This window comes from Hipposideros armiger, unplaced genomic scaffold (genome assembly GCF_001890085.2).
Source record: "Hipposideros armiger isolate ML-2016 unplaced genomic scaffold, ASM189008v1 scaffold_171, whole genome shotgun sequence".
Lineage (NCBI taxonomy): Eukaryota > Metazoa > Chordata > Mammalia > Chiroptera > Hipposideridae > Hipposideros > Hipposideros armiger.
The window spans coordinates 2,206,919-2,221,718 of record NW_017731521.1 but is presented as its reverse complement, the minus strand read 5'-3'; the positions used below and the strand labels follow the sequence as shown (position 1 = coordinate 2,221,718).

Here is a 14,800-nt window from a genome sequence, read left to right as displayed (position 1 = left end):
ACTGTTCATATAATTAAGGAAAAAAATGGGAATAACAGTTACAAGACACCATGCACAACAGCATTTCCCACCAGGAGGCAACTCCTAGCATTAGGAACAGTAATCAGAGAGATTTCTCATTCCCAGTGTTAAATAGTGGCTATTTGTTAGTGGGCACCTAGGCTGACTTTCACAAGAAACTCTGTCAATGAGAAAGAAAGAAAAAAGAAATCAACTTAGGCCTGAAACTGGCTTTATTAATTTCTACTCATCAATATGAATGACCTAGACACAAAGTCTTATATTATAGAATAGGATTGTGGTGCTATTAAGAAGAAAGCGTTCAAGCCCCCAAAACTTCTATCCATGTTTAAAGGTGCCCTCTTCATGGCAGGAAATGTGCTTGTAATCTAGTCCAAACCACCTGTGTAAAGCAGTCGGCCTGCCAATCAGTACACGGAAAATTATGGCCAGTTCCATGATAATTATCTCTGATGAAGCAGAACACGGGAATAGTGCTCAAATGCTGAAAATATTAATCGATAGCTATTACAAAAACAACCCAGAAAATGCGAAGAGAATACATTTTTCTTTTAGCTTGTTTGTGTGTAAATGACAACTATTGATTTTTCCCCCCAAACATGCATATGAGTATGCAAAATAAGGTATTTACTTGAATTTTGAGATCAAACAGTAACATAGGATACATGATTGGGTCATTTTGCTTTTTTTTCTTACCCACGTATATATATATAATCACACACTTCTGCTTCTCTTAATGCCCTTTATAACGCAATATAGAACCAGACATCAATTAGGTTCAGGCAAAACTACTAGGATCCAAGAAAATTCGTGATCCCACCTAAGCTATCAGTTCACAATCTTTCCTGCATGGGAAAATCCTAAGGGGTTACTTTGTTCTAACATAACCTAAAAATGCCTTTTACTGATGCAGCCAATATATGGCAAACCCTGGGCATCATAGGAGCCACAGTGGGGGCAAAAAGTGCACTTTAGTCAGTGGATCAAGTTACAGAATTCAGGCTATAGCCAGAGGCCCATTCATTGGAATAATTGCTCCAGGCTGGAACAAATCACAAATTCTGGTTAAGATGAGCAAGTACTCACCCTTCTGTGGAAAAGGAAGAGTGGGTAGGGCGTTCTGTAACTGCATTGGTGGCGTTTCCGAAAGTGCAAGTGAAAACGCTACATGGGCATTTTGCTCCCAGATTACATAGAAAGGACAAGAGGTGGGATCAGTTAAGACTTCAGTGAATTCTGATTTCTGGTCTGAGGAGCTGTGAGTATCACATTCTGTGCAGCTGGGCATGCTCTGAGCAGTCCGTAAACCACTTAGAAAAAAGGCAGAAGTTGCTGCTAAGCTTCTAGTTGCTGAGTAGTTGCATTCATTGTTGATATTTTGGCGGGGAGGCTACTCCCCCCAGCTCAGCGCTTCCCACAGGCCAGGTGAATCCTTGCTAACCCTCAGGCCCTTTATTTCTTCCCATCGAACACTGGCTAGTGAATGTTGGCCTCTTGCCAGCTGCCTTTAGGTATGATTTGGTAAAAATTGCCGAAGAGACAAGAACATCTGCCTCAGTGTCATTTTCTTTGTACAGCTACTTCCCAGGCAGCTTCTTGGATCTACATGTGTCCATTTACTGGATTTAAACAAAACAGCACGGGGCCGAGGGGGAGGGGCGCGAAGCATATGCTGTGTCAGCCCCCCTGGCGTAAGCAACAGTGCGAATGCTGCCCCCCAAGGATGCTGACCAGGGCAGCCACCACTCAGGGTCTGCAAGCAGGAGACACCTCCCGGGGTCTTACCTGTTTCTTTGTCCTGGACTTCTTCCAGGTGCAAGTCATTCAGGAGGTGCTCCAAAATCTTCTCCGGGGTCCCGGAGACCACCACGTATCTGTCAGAGAGCAGAGAGTCCACTGAATCGTCCTCTGTGGAAGACTGCGAGCGGCTGCTCCATTCATCGTCCTCGTCCTCCTCGTCAATGTATTTGAAATAAGGCACATCGAAGGTAGGCAGGGGCAGCTCTCGGTCCGAGAGCGCTGCGGAATCCTTCCGCTCTAAATGAGGGTCAAAGACCCTCAGCCGGGAGCTGCCCATTGTGAGGGGCCACTAACAAAGGCATTCCCCCCTACATGCTCAAGATCCTGGCCATCTCCGTCCCGTCCCTGGGAACTGAGTCCATCTGGCTGCAAAGAGCTCTGCAGTCAGCTAGAACGCTCGAGAGGCGGAGAAAATACGGGAGGGAGGGAGGGAGGGGAGAGGAGGCAGAGGGAGCGAGAGAGATGGAGCGAGCGAAGGGACGGCAGGCAGGGAACGGGGAGCGCGAGCGCGTGCCTCGTGCCTCGGTGGAAACTCACCTCCAATCGCCGTCCGCGCTCCCGCCCGGGGGGGCTGGGCCACAGCACAGCACTTTCTTCAGCACCAGGACGTTCTGCTCTCCCTCTCTCACCGTTGTCACTTCATCATCCTGCTTTCACCGGGGAGGGGAGTGATGGATGGGAGAAGGGAAAAGGGAGAGAAAAATTAAAAAGGAAGGGGGAAAAAAAAAGGAACTGACAAAAGCTGCATTTTTCTTGAGTTGCTTTCCACCCTAATTTCTTTCAAGGTTCAGAATAAATTAGGAGCCTGGTCAAGAATCTCCTTCTTGTCCTTGTCCAGGGTCCAGGCTCAAGTTCTTAGGACACAGAAAGCATTAGGGAGACATAAACACTTTAAATAAAGTAAAAAAACAAAATTCAGTGGGGACAGGATTCAGAGAGTTTGTTTTTAAAGCTACCTTAATGATTTGAATCAAGGCATCCGAAGTTCAAAGTTTCAAAAAACACAACATACTAACTGCATGTGTATTCTCTTTTACCTGGTTAGTGCTTTTTAAACAATCACTGTATTGAAATAGGAAAGTCACATAACCCATCATTTAAACACTAAAACAATGAGCAAGCCATATTAACTAGTTGTAGTAGATATATCTCACATTCACGTCCATCACAGCCTGTCTTTAAAAGGTGAGCCCCAAACTACCAATTCTGTCATCCATTTCACTTTCCCCACCCCCAGATGTGAGATGCCTTCAAATTTATCACGGACTTGTTTTGCCAGAATGCAAGCAAAAAACGATCTCCAGTTAGAATCTCATCTAGGCTGAAGTTTGGATGTCATGGGTGAGTGCGCTGTCTTTCTTCACCTCAGTCCCTTTTAAAAAGGAGAGAAGGCTGAACAATCATTCATTTCTGCACACACAACTTCCAGAGCCCAGAGCCCGCGTGGCCCACTGACATGGCTCTGTCAGACGGGCTCGCTGCTGACCCAGCAGTGTGCAGCCCAACCCTGTGTGAGGAACGCTCTCAGTGTATGGGGCGTGAAATTCGCCGATGGGCAGCACCCCACAAGTGTAAGATAGCCATGGGGGGGGGGGAGAACTTTAAAATGCATGTAAGAAAGTCTAGCTTCCGCATTTCTGAGCATTTAAGTAAAAGATTAAGGAAAGAAAAGTTGGTAGTAAGTAAGCTTCACCTTAAAAATGATGTCACCTTTTTAAAAGGGGACACATGTCCTAGGGTTCCTAGCATGTTTCTGCCACTGGCAGAAAATCCTACCTATAATGAGGTACAAACATTAAAAAAGAATATTTTTCCCTTCAATGAGTAAAAAGTACTATGTCCTTGTGCCTTATTTATCAGTTGCATAGATCAATCAGGAGTGTCAATGTATTGTATTCATCTTTCATAACAATAGGAAGGCATTTGTCTTGTTACAACTGACAACCAAATCAGTGATAAAATTGTGATTTTAACTCCCAGGGTCCTGATTCTCAAGAAAATGTAGTGACCTAGTCATTTGAATTCTCCAGGATTTTCTTAAAAACAAACACACAAAACATATTGGTCATTTGAAACAGCAATATAATTTTATGATGATTCTTTTGAAATCCTTTAGTGGCAAATAATTTTACTATGTAAAGCCGATGTATTACATTTCAGCAAGGTCAGACATGCGGTTACTGTGGCAATTAATGTTGGATATTCATTGTTAAATTCCCCAAGGACAGCAGCGTGACTCCTGTAACATGAATACCAATGTGTAATTGCTATCTTTCATTTTTCCAAAGGGGTTCTTTTGTTATCCAAGTGAAATAAGGTGGCTGGAGAGAGGGGCATGTATTGACCCAAAAAAAAAAAACCCAAAAAGCAAACCCATACAGAATGTGGGTCTGGGATACTAAGATACACAGAAAGAAATAATTCAGTCAACAGATTTGAAAGGACAAAAATCTTTCCCTGGGTTTCCGCTCATAGTAAGCCAATACTCATTTTATCTGAGCTCCCTGTCATCCTGAAGTACGTTTTACATTCTCCGTGCACGTGATATATGGCATTATTAACTTCCACGGGCCATGCACATACATATGGATGGGAAGGGCTCCTCTAATGTCTGTGTAACTAATATGTATTACAGGCCTGCACAGAGCAGCCACAGTCTGCTGGGCAGGGGAAGAGCTGAATCATATTGATGTACTATCAATAGCAGCTTATGTCCTCTGGTGGTAGTTTCCATTTTGAAAACTTGTTAAAAATAAAGAAGAGAAAAAGCAGAAAAATCAATGTATAAAGTTATCTAAAATTTCCATGGAAACATAATGACCCTGTGTATTATAGCTGGCTCTAAAGAAGGAAGGTTAAATTAATGCCTCCCAACCCATGCACCCTTACCTAATTGTTCTTCCTGAAAAAGAGCAGGAGTGCCATGGTAATGAAATTTTAATCTAGTGCTTGCTCAGCTAAGAATAAAAGTATTTAGAGAACTAATGATGGAAAATATGTTCAATGGCAAATAGCTCATGAATGCAAGTAAAGCATTAAAACACTCAATTTACAGTCATTCATTCAAAAGACAGTGAGGGTCTCCTTTGGTAAGGCATTGCGCTGGCCCCCAAATGGCAAGCAGAGACTAGTAAGACATGTACCCTGCCCTTAAATGACAAGTTAATAGGCTCCATAGCAACCTAAGTCTAGCTTGGTAAGCACCCTAAGATGAGGCCCAAATGCAAGAGACAATACAAAGCTGTAACCCATGGGATTTCATGGTCAAAGATGACTGTGGGTGACATAGAACAGTGATGCCATTAAATGGGACAAAAATGTACAGAGAAATGGGTTTTGGGGAGACTGATGACTCTAGTTTCAGACAACTGATGTTTTGGTACTGATAACACATCATGCTGTCGATGTTTAGCAGGCAGTTAGAAATAAAGAACTAGAGCCCTGGACAAAGGTCAAGGACAGAGACAAATTTGGGAATTATTCAAGTTTAGGGAGTAGATGAGATTGTTAAGGGGGAACAGGAGAGAAAGGGAATGATGAAGATGGGGATAAAGGAAGAAAAAACGCAGAAAGGAGGAGGAAGGGGTAAGAAATCGGAGTCATGGAGGGAACATACTTACAGAAATTATGATAATGTAAAACCAAGATGAGCCAGGAGAACCCAGAGGGCACTGCACTGTCTCAAGAGATTCCAAGAAAAAGCTTGTCTAACACTGTCAAGTTTGATGATAAGTCAAAGATGGTTAAGTCTAAGAGAAAGTGATGACAAGATCACTTTAGGTCCAGTGGTGGGAAGAGAAGTGGTAAGGTGTGAGTGAACCAGGAGGAAGTAAACAGACAGGGAAGAGCACATGCTAGGACTGTCATCATGAAGGGAAGGAGACAGGCTGAGGAGGCTGCATGGCTGGGGAGCGCAGTGAGGTGACAGGATTAGGAACACAAGTGGAAGGGTTAGGCTATAAAAGGGCTGAGACTTCGTCCTTTCAGAAAGGATCACAGGAAAGAGGACGGGTGAAGGTTTAGAAAAAAATGAGGGAAAATAAGGAAGCTGAGGTAGATCATATGAGATGGCGTCCATCTTCTTAGTAGGGTGGGAATGGAAACCCTCTTCTGGAACTTCGGGGTAGAGTTGGTGGCCCAAAGAAAGTATTATTGGACAAATGGCTTCAGGGAGTACAATAGGGCATAAAAAAAAGTTATGAAAAAAAAGGACCACCAGGTAGCTTTGTGGACTACTGAGGGTAGAAAACACTGGAATGCGTAAGTGCTGCGTAAGTGCTCAGAAACCTACAGGGGACTAGTGAACGATGGGGCTCACCCAGGAGAACGGACTGGCAAAGGGGACAACAACAGGAGATAAGGTAACCCGGGAAGGGATTCTGGGCAGCCGTCAGCATACTATGAAAACAGCTCATCACCACATAGTGTCTGTCTGGTTAGGGAGAGCAGTGAGCCAGGAAAGGAGCTGATAAACTGGAGAAACATGGCAGGGCTGAGGACAAGTCCCCACAGGAGCTAAGGGAGCAGGCAGCTGGTGGAGGCGCTGCTCAAGGAGGCAAACACGTCTCCTAAGTAGAGCAGGTCCAAGTGTGAAGACTGAGAGAGAAAAGCCACCCCTGACATTCGGGAGCTAGCCTGGCATTCAGAGCTGGGCCTTTGGGGTCCTCCTGTGGCACATTAATGACTTCATGGAAAATCAGCACCAGATAAGGCCGCTCTGAGACCGAGATGGAAGAAAACAGAAACGCAACCACTCAGTAATCGTATCTGAACACAGGCAAAGCATGAACAGTGACCAAGCCAGAAAATACCCAGAAGCCCAGATAATGGGTGACTGCTGTTTCTTCCCCAGTTACAGCTTTACCTTTGCTCTGGTGCACCTTCCCGGTAGGTGAGATTTAAGATAGCCAGTCACAGAGTTACCCCGTTTCCTGACAGCATCTAATCCAGAGCAAAGCCCTGCGTCTTTAAACCCTCCCCCAAATCGCCTAACGGGAGCCCAAGTCCTATAAATCTTTTCTTCTAACATTCTCTTACTCTTAGGTGCCTCACAGTGTGAGGTTCCCCAGGGTGGGAGGTCTCCATCACTGCACCAATAGACACAACTTGTTCAACTACAGGGATGTCTCTGGTGGGCTCTTGACAAGAGGTATGAAATGCTGTCCTGTCATTGGTATGGAGTGGTGTAGAAATGGTGGCTCTTGAAGTCGAGGGAAAAAGCACTTGTCAGGGTGATGAGAGTCATACGCAGGAACGTTCCTGAAAGTGACTGCAAGGAACGGGGCCCAGAAGATGGGGAGGCAGGACACAGATAATAAAGCCACTGAGGAGAGTGGAAGGGCCTCCTGGAGTAGAGGAAAGATGACCTGAGCAAGTGGCACAGACCGCAGGACAGAAGGGACTTCTGCAGGTAGAACAGTGATGTTGGGGGGTTAGGGAGGGCGGGAACGGCACCATGCCCCTTCAGGCCTTTGCCCGTCGTGCTCGGCCCTGGTTGGAACACGCTCAGTGAGGAATCTCCCCTCTCCCCATACATACTTGAGCCCCTAGATCTCCCAAACCAAGCTCTTTTCCCTACTCTCTTAAAGGGATGATGAGAACAAGGAACTCCAACAATAAACAGATGTTCTCAGCTGCAAATGGCGAGGATGAGTGATAAGAGGGAAAGCTGGCTCCCTGAATCACAGGCCCTTGAACAGAGCCCATCAGGGATATGGAAACAGGGGGGCTTGTGAGTTTTCCCTGCTCCTTGTCTTTGTTCTATTCTTTAAGTAAATGGCTCGGATTTATTTTCTCTTTATGGCTACACAGCTATCCTGCCTGTGAATTCTGAATAAATAATAGAACCAGTGCCTTGACTTACTTTAGATTAACTTCCATGATCAAGACCAGCTTTTGTCCTTCTAAATCAAACTTTTTCCTGTCATTTATTCACATAAAAGACAACCTTATTTTTAAGATAAAAGTACCTATAGAGTCATAAAAATATTGAATTTTTCTTAAAAGGTGAAGAATTAATGTTCCCAGTTTAGCATGTCGTCACTCATACTGTCCCGAACCTCCCTTCTGACTGTCTTTATATTTTCACTGATGAGCAAGGAAAAGCGATTACTAAGGGATTTCTCAGGCCCGCTGGAACTGCCACACGACTTGCTTCATTTTCCATTATCTCTGATAATGGAAAATATTTCTCTCCCAAGTCTTCACATAAAGCAGCTGCTGGCATTGTCCATGGCATCGTGTCTCTGCTGCTCTGTGAGCATAAACTCTTACCCGAGTGCTTAACTAAGAGTTCATGGACGGGCTTTAGGGACTTAGAGAACCCTCTGAGAGTATATAACATTTTTCTGTGTAGGCACATTTTTCTAGGCAGAGTCCAAACTGCTGTCTCGCTGAAGGTGCAAACCATTCCACGTGATGGAACTCATGCGTATCACGTCATCTTTGACAAGTCTCTTGCCACTAACACCCTCTTCCAGAGATGCCCAAAGAACCCTGTCATGACGCCCAACACACCGGCCTCTAATTATCTGCTCCCTCTGTGTTTCCCACTGAACGATGACATCTTGAAGGCAGGGATGGTGACTTCCTTCTCTTCCTAACACATGGCTCAGAGCCTGGCACGTGATAGTCACTTGATAAATGTTCATTGAACATGAAAATTAATGAGCAAGCAAAAGAGTACATTACCTTTAAAAGGCAGAATTCTCTCTCACATGGCTCAAAGGTCATTGCTACTACGAGGCTTTCTTTACCCTCTCCACTTAGTGACTTTTCTATTACAAAGCTCATCGTATGAAATAGCTGTGTCTTGAACGTGAGTATCATAATTATTTATTCCATCCGTCAGAATTCTACCAAATTAAACTCGCATGCACCTAACATATAAGAGGCCATGGATCCAACACAACACTAGGAAGTCATTCACTAAATGGTATGTCCCTCAGTCTAGGGCACATGAGAAAAAGGAGATGGGAATGAACAGGTCAAACTGTGGGCTAATTGTGAACTGTGCAAGATGAGTCTTTTGTGCCCTCTAATCTCCCTTTCCTGCTCCATGCGACCCCAACCAGGCACCTCGACACTCCCCATGTGGCCCAGCACTGTGTGAATCAAGCCTGTCTAAAGAAGCAGCACCAGAGACCCTTTCGGAGGAGACCACAAAGAATGACCTAGCTTGATGCCATGGCATTCAAGAAGTCACACAAGTAGCATAAGTCACAATGCTGTTTTCCCTCAAGTCTGTGAACACAGTAACCGAAGATGCTCACTTATTTATAGGAAGGCATTGGCTATGGATTGAATATTTATGCCCCAACTCTAAAAATTCATATGTTGAAATCGAATCCCCAGTGTGATGGTGTCTGGTGGTAAGGCCTTTGGGAGGTGATTAGGTTATGAGGGTGGAGCCCTCATGAATGGGGTTAATGCCCTTCTAAAAGAGGGCCCAGAAAGATTCCCTCATCTCCTCTGCCATGTGAGGACACAGTGATGTGGTGATGGCCGTCTATGAACCAGAAAGTGGGTTCTCATCAGACACTGAACCTGCTGACACCTTGGTTTTGGATTTTCCAGTTTCCAAAACTGTAAGCAATAAAGTTTTGTTGTTTATAAGCTACCTAGTCTGTGGTGTTTTGTTATAGCAGCTTGAACAGACTAAGACAGCATTTATAGCCAATAGCTTGTTATTACTCCTTTCATCTTATAACCTTCTTGGTCTGACTTTTATTCATCTCACAAAGTTCACTTCAAGAATCGCCTCCTCCAGGAACCCGCCCCCCTCCACCTCTAGAATGATTTGTTGGCCCTTCTGTGACCCCACAGCAGCAACTGAGTCCTTCTGACTCAGCGTTCCAAGGAACATATATTGATACACTTCTTTGTCTCCCTTCTAAAGCACAAGCTCACTTATGGGCAGGCACCATATCTTCTTCAATGCCGAATTCCCAAAAAATAGCCAGGTCTTGACACTTTACAGGTACTCAAAGAATATTAACTGAATGCATAAATAAATGAACAAAAAGATGTGTGGATAAATGTGCATTTCAGAGTGGAGGCTGAAAGAACAATATCTTAAATCACCAAGAATGCATTTCAAGTGGTGAGTTATGATGGTGCTGATAGAGGGGACATTTTTCTGAGAGGTGATCTTCCTAAGGAAGGGTCATCAAACTACTCTGATGGTGGATGACATTGGCCTGCCCTGTTCTGCATCTTGACCATCAACTTAGATGAGGCACTCAAACAGCTATGGGTAAACTCAAAAGAATAGCTGGCAGGTTTGTCAAAACAAACAATGATAAAGATAGGCAAGGGGTTACACATGAGACCAAAATGACCTGCTCTTATTCAGGATCTTAGCTTGAGAGGCATTGATGTGGAAATCACTGTGAGGCAGCCCATAACTTGGTCAATATCTAAGAGAATATACAAGTATTTTGTGACATATAAAATGTCATGCAATTATTAGTTACTGGACCATTAAAAGTTAACACTATTTTATCTCATAGGGGTAGAGTTAACCACAACTCAAGAACTAAGGAGATAGCACTGCCGTATGCAACCAACAGACCCATTAGAAACAGGCAACAAGGGAGTAATCAGGCCATGACCAGACAGATCAATCGGTAACAACGGCAAACATTTATTGAGGTTTTACCATATAGCAGACAAAGCTAAGAGCTCAACAACCCTTACCTTACCGAATCATTACAACAATCCTATGAGGTAAATACTATTAAAACCCCCACTTTGATAAAGTGTGCCAAGAAAGATTCCAGGGCAAGGGTATGGTGAAGCTGAGATTGAACTCAGACAAGCTCAACAATAGAGCACTAGACCAGAACCACAGACGTCCCCTAAAGATGGCCAACGATACACATTAGAGATGATCACTATCGAAGGGGACTTGGTTTACTCTGGTGCTGACAGCCAAAACAGGCTAACCTGCTTGGTGGGTCAGAAAACAGGTGTATCTAAGTCATGCTGAGGTTCAAAACCACTAGGGTAGCTAGTTTTTAGTTCTAGATGGCCAGTCTGGCTTGTGAAAGCTTCAAGGGATTGAATTCCAAGAGAAGAAGAGGGTCGACAAGTGCTGAGTATGATATCAGGACCAAGCTAAACTAGCCCAGACCAGGGCAGAGCTCAAGACCCAGCAAAGAGAAATGCAGTGCTGGCAGGAACAGAGTTAAACATGGCAGGGATTAGAGGGGTCTGTGGCACCTGTGCCTGTACAACTTGGGTATACAGAACCATATAGGTAAGGCTAGTGGGGCTTCCAGTGCATAAGCTGCCTTGGGCCTGAAGGGCTCAAACACTGGGCAGACACTCAACTGTACAGTTTAAAATGGTTAATTTTGTGCTATGTAAATTTTACTTAAAAAAACAAACAAAATACATTGGGCTGTGATGAGTTTGTGGGCACAGGGTTTGCTGATGAGGTACCCAGGACCCTGCACTAAGGATCTACAAGGAGGCCTGAAAAACATGCCCTGTGAAGTACAGTTCAGGTTGCTGAAATGTCTAAGAAAGAAAAGATCGGGAGAATTAAACCATAGTAGGTAATTTCCACTCTCTGAGCTACCCTGCCTTGTGGGAGAGGGAGCCAGAGGATTACTGGCGATGTTCTAGAAAGGTGACCTTCCATTAATGGTGGCTAGATAAAGAACAGCGATTGTGGCTCAATTTAAGGAAGTATTGACAACAGAGGAAGAATGTGCTATCTCTCTCTCTCAAATTGGAGCATAGCCTGTCAACAACATTACAGAACAAGTGAAGACTGCTCTTTGGTGGGGGTGGGGCTAGACAAGATGACCTTGGCATCTTTTCCAACACTAAGATTCTACAAAATCCAGCAGTCTTGACTCTACTTTTCTCACTGAAGCACAAAGTGTTGGCTCTCCTGCGTAGGAAAGACGCGCATGATTTAGCAGTTAGGTATCTCTTCTAATCTTGTACTACGGAAATTCACATGCCGCTTAGCAAACCAAACCACCAATGCCCGCATCTATTCTTGTTCTGTAAACGTGGGTACAGCAGAATTGAAACACTTATCTGCAAAAAAAAAAAAAGAAAAGAAAAACTCTGGCTGAAAACAATTTTGTCTGAGAACAACCTTCCCAAAATTCGCTGACAGTGTATCTCATGATTCTTTTTTCTCAAAAAAGGTCACAAGAATATTGCTGGCAAGATAGACTTGATTAAGAGAGTGTACTAAGAGGAAGACTAAGTAAGCAGATGTGAGTCAAGGTGAGTGGTGGTTTAGATTCACTGGACTGCAAGGTGCTGGCCTGACAGATACATCTTTGTACAGGTGACTCTGGCAGAAAGAGAGTATTTAAATAAGAACAATTGGTTCCCTTTGAAAATCCCACACATACTATGATTAATAACCTAAATGGAACCAACAGGATTCATCATCCCCAAATTTACAAAATCTAGGTAAAGTCTGACTTGCATAGGTGTGACAGCAAACACAAAGTTGTTATGGAGTGTGACCAAACTCCCACAGAAAACCACTAAACTGGAAAGAAAGCTCCGACTGCTAGAGAAGAACTGTACATATTAAATCTTATTGCAGCTAATGATTATCATCACGTAGGACAAGTTGTCTTAGTACCTTAAAATTACATCAAGCCTAGGAATTTGATTCCGAGGCCAACTGTAGCTAGTAAACCTATTGTACAATCGAACAGAGAAGATGGGGATGGGCTGTAATATCCTGAAATATAAAGTCAATATCTTCGCATCCCAAGTATATTTCAATATGCTGTATTAGCTTAATGGGTGATTCTGGCAAAAAAAAAAGAGAGAGGGTTCTGAAAGTGTTTAATGAAGGTACTATTTGCAGAAGGTAGGTTTGAGGAAATTAATAATAATAATAATAATAATAGTAATAATAATAATAAAAGTGGTGAGACAACCCTAAACCAGCCAAGAGGGAGACGTTAACCACCTCTGGGCGTGAAGGGCAAGAGGAGGTAAGAGTGAGTACTGGACGTCATTGGGAGCGAGGGACACAAATGAGATGCTCCCAGGGCGGAGGTGCAGACACAGAGGGCTGTGGGCACGGCCAGAGCTGCAGTAGGAAGCAGGACAGAGGTGAAAAGAAAACACCCTGATCTCTCTCCTACACTCGATCTCCGGAGACATCTCCCAATGGCCAAGGCCCACTTGGAGGTGGAAGGCAAGAGACCATGGGTGATAGTCCGTAGAGGTCAGGACTCGCTGCCTATAAGCACAGAGCAGAGGCGAGAATAGAGGAGGGGATGCAAATGGATACAATCCTGTGCCCTTGACCTTTCAGTTTCCAGAGGAACTTGTGTCAACTTACCATGAATTTTGACGCCCCCAGAGAGGTCATGTAGTGCACCATCTTGCTGTCAGGAAAACAACCCAAACTCTAGTAGCTTTAGGGTAGGGTATGTTAGCATTTCCCTACCTGACTTAATCTAATTTTTGCATGCTTTATTGTCTTAACGCTCTTTCTTGTCTAATACCTACATCACTTGACTGCAATTCACATCCTACAATTTGCTTCCTACTCAACACTCCCCATGTGACCCTTGAGAGTTGTTATTAAATCACACAGGTGTTGCTGCTTTTATCAGAAAAGCTTAAATTTTGTTAAATCTTTCCCAGCAAGTCCTCCAGTTCCAGTATAAAAGTTCGTAGTTGATGACCAGATTTGGGGATGGGGCTGGAGGGAGAAGAGAAGGGGGAAATTGCAGGACAAGGTCCACTCTGATATTAGCTGCATGAGAACAGGGAATGGGTCGGTTTTGTTCTCTGGGTCGTCCCACCATCCAGATCAACAGTGCCTGTTGAACGAATGAATGGCCTGGTGAATAATGGATGAGCGGACACATACTATACATCCGAATGGTCCAGAGTCAAGCACAGGGAGGTAGGCAAAGACAAGGAGGCAGAGGTTCAGCCACAGAGGGACACAGTCCAGAGAGCTGGCTATTGCAGAAAGAAGTTCACGCTGGAAGTCTGCAGAGCAAAGGTCAAGATCTCGACCGCCTGTGGTCAGGGACCAAAGCTCCAAATTCAGAGGTAGGCAGATTCTGTTAATGGGTACAGCTCACCCACAGCAGAAGTGGAGCCTGAGGCTGACTCTGGGGTGTTCTGAGCCACTTCGCATTCAGGGAGAGCCCTGTCCTCAGAGAAAGGCTGGGTTCACAGCTGCGAGGACCATACTGAGGGGACAGGGGTTACGGGGTTTGCCTTATCTTGAGTGAAATCCTCACAATCATTTAATAGCTGTGTTCCAGGTGGAAAATGTACTCCTGGAGTCCCAAAGTGTCATTTGAAATAGTATAACCCTCAGAAGATTTTTAGACAAAAATAAAATCCTTAAGCATTTTCTAACATGTGGGGGAAAAAGGAGGGGGTGGAAACTGTCAACGACTGGGGTCACTGGAGAAAACCTTTGTCTACCAATACTGGGAACATGTGAATTCCCTCAATCCTCGGCATCCATATAGGCTGTCAGTATGATATGTTCGCAACAGAATTCCAAGAATTCTCAAATCATTTCAAGAGTGTGTCTATGTGTGTGTAACATACACACAAAGTTATTCTAAAGGGAAAATATCAATAGTGACACTTTCCCAAGCAGCCCAAAGGTGGGATGAAAACCTATGCAAAATTATGAGTCACACAAAGTTTCTATATTCCAGTAGCAGATATACTGTCACCTAAGGTTTGAGTAACTCAAGGCAGCGGTTTTATAGAGGCCTTTATCATCTGAATAACAAGAGACCAGCATGAATTTCCAGGGAAGCCTTGAGAGCTAGCCCTGACTGGTTTCTAGAGTTTTGGTTTCTCCTCCCAAATTCCTCTTACAGGAAGCAACTCGGTTGTTGTTTGGAAATTTGGAAATGCCTCTTGATTAAGTCAAGACCTAATTTATAAACTGAAATTACTTGAAAAAAGCTAGCTCTTAACTCTGAACAGACCCAGCAGAAGTATTCTT

At 44.1% G+C, this 14,800-nt stretch overlaps 1 protein-coding gene across 2 annotated transcripts in view; it reads right to left on the bottom strand.

Moving 5' to 3' along the window:
• RAPGEF5 (Rap guanine nucleotide exchange factor 5) overlaps positions 1 to 14,800 on the bottom strand; it is a 216,990-nt gene that overhangs the window by 65,868 nt on the left and 136,322 nt on the right. Inside the window, exons 10-11 of one of the 2 annotated variants that reach the window (XM_019652001.1) lie at positions 2,359 to 2,471; positions 1,807 to 1,895 (exon numbers count right to left, since the gene is read on the bottom strand). In XM_019652001.1, the coding sequence (XP_019507546.1) occupies positions 1,807 to 1,895; positions 2,359 to 2,471 (202 nt within the window). The remainder of the gene's footprint in view (positions 1 to 1,806; positions 1,896 to 2,358; positions 2,472 to 14,800) is intronic. The other variant, XM_019652002.1, reaches the window with a different exon arrangement.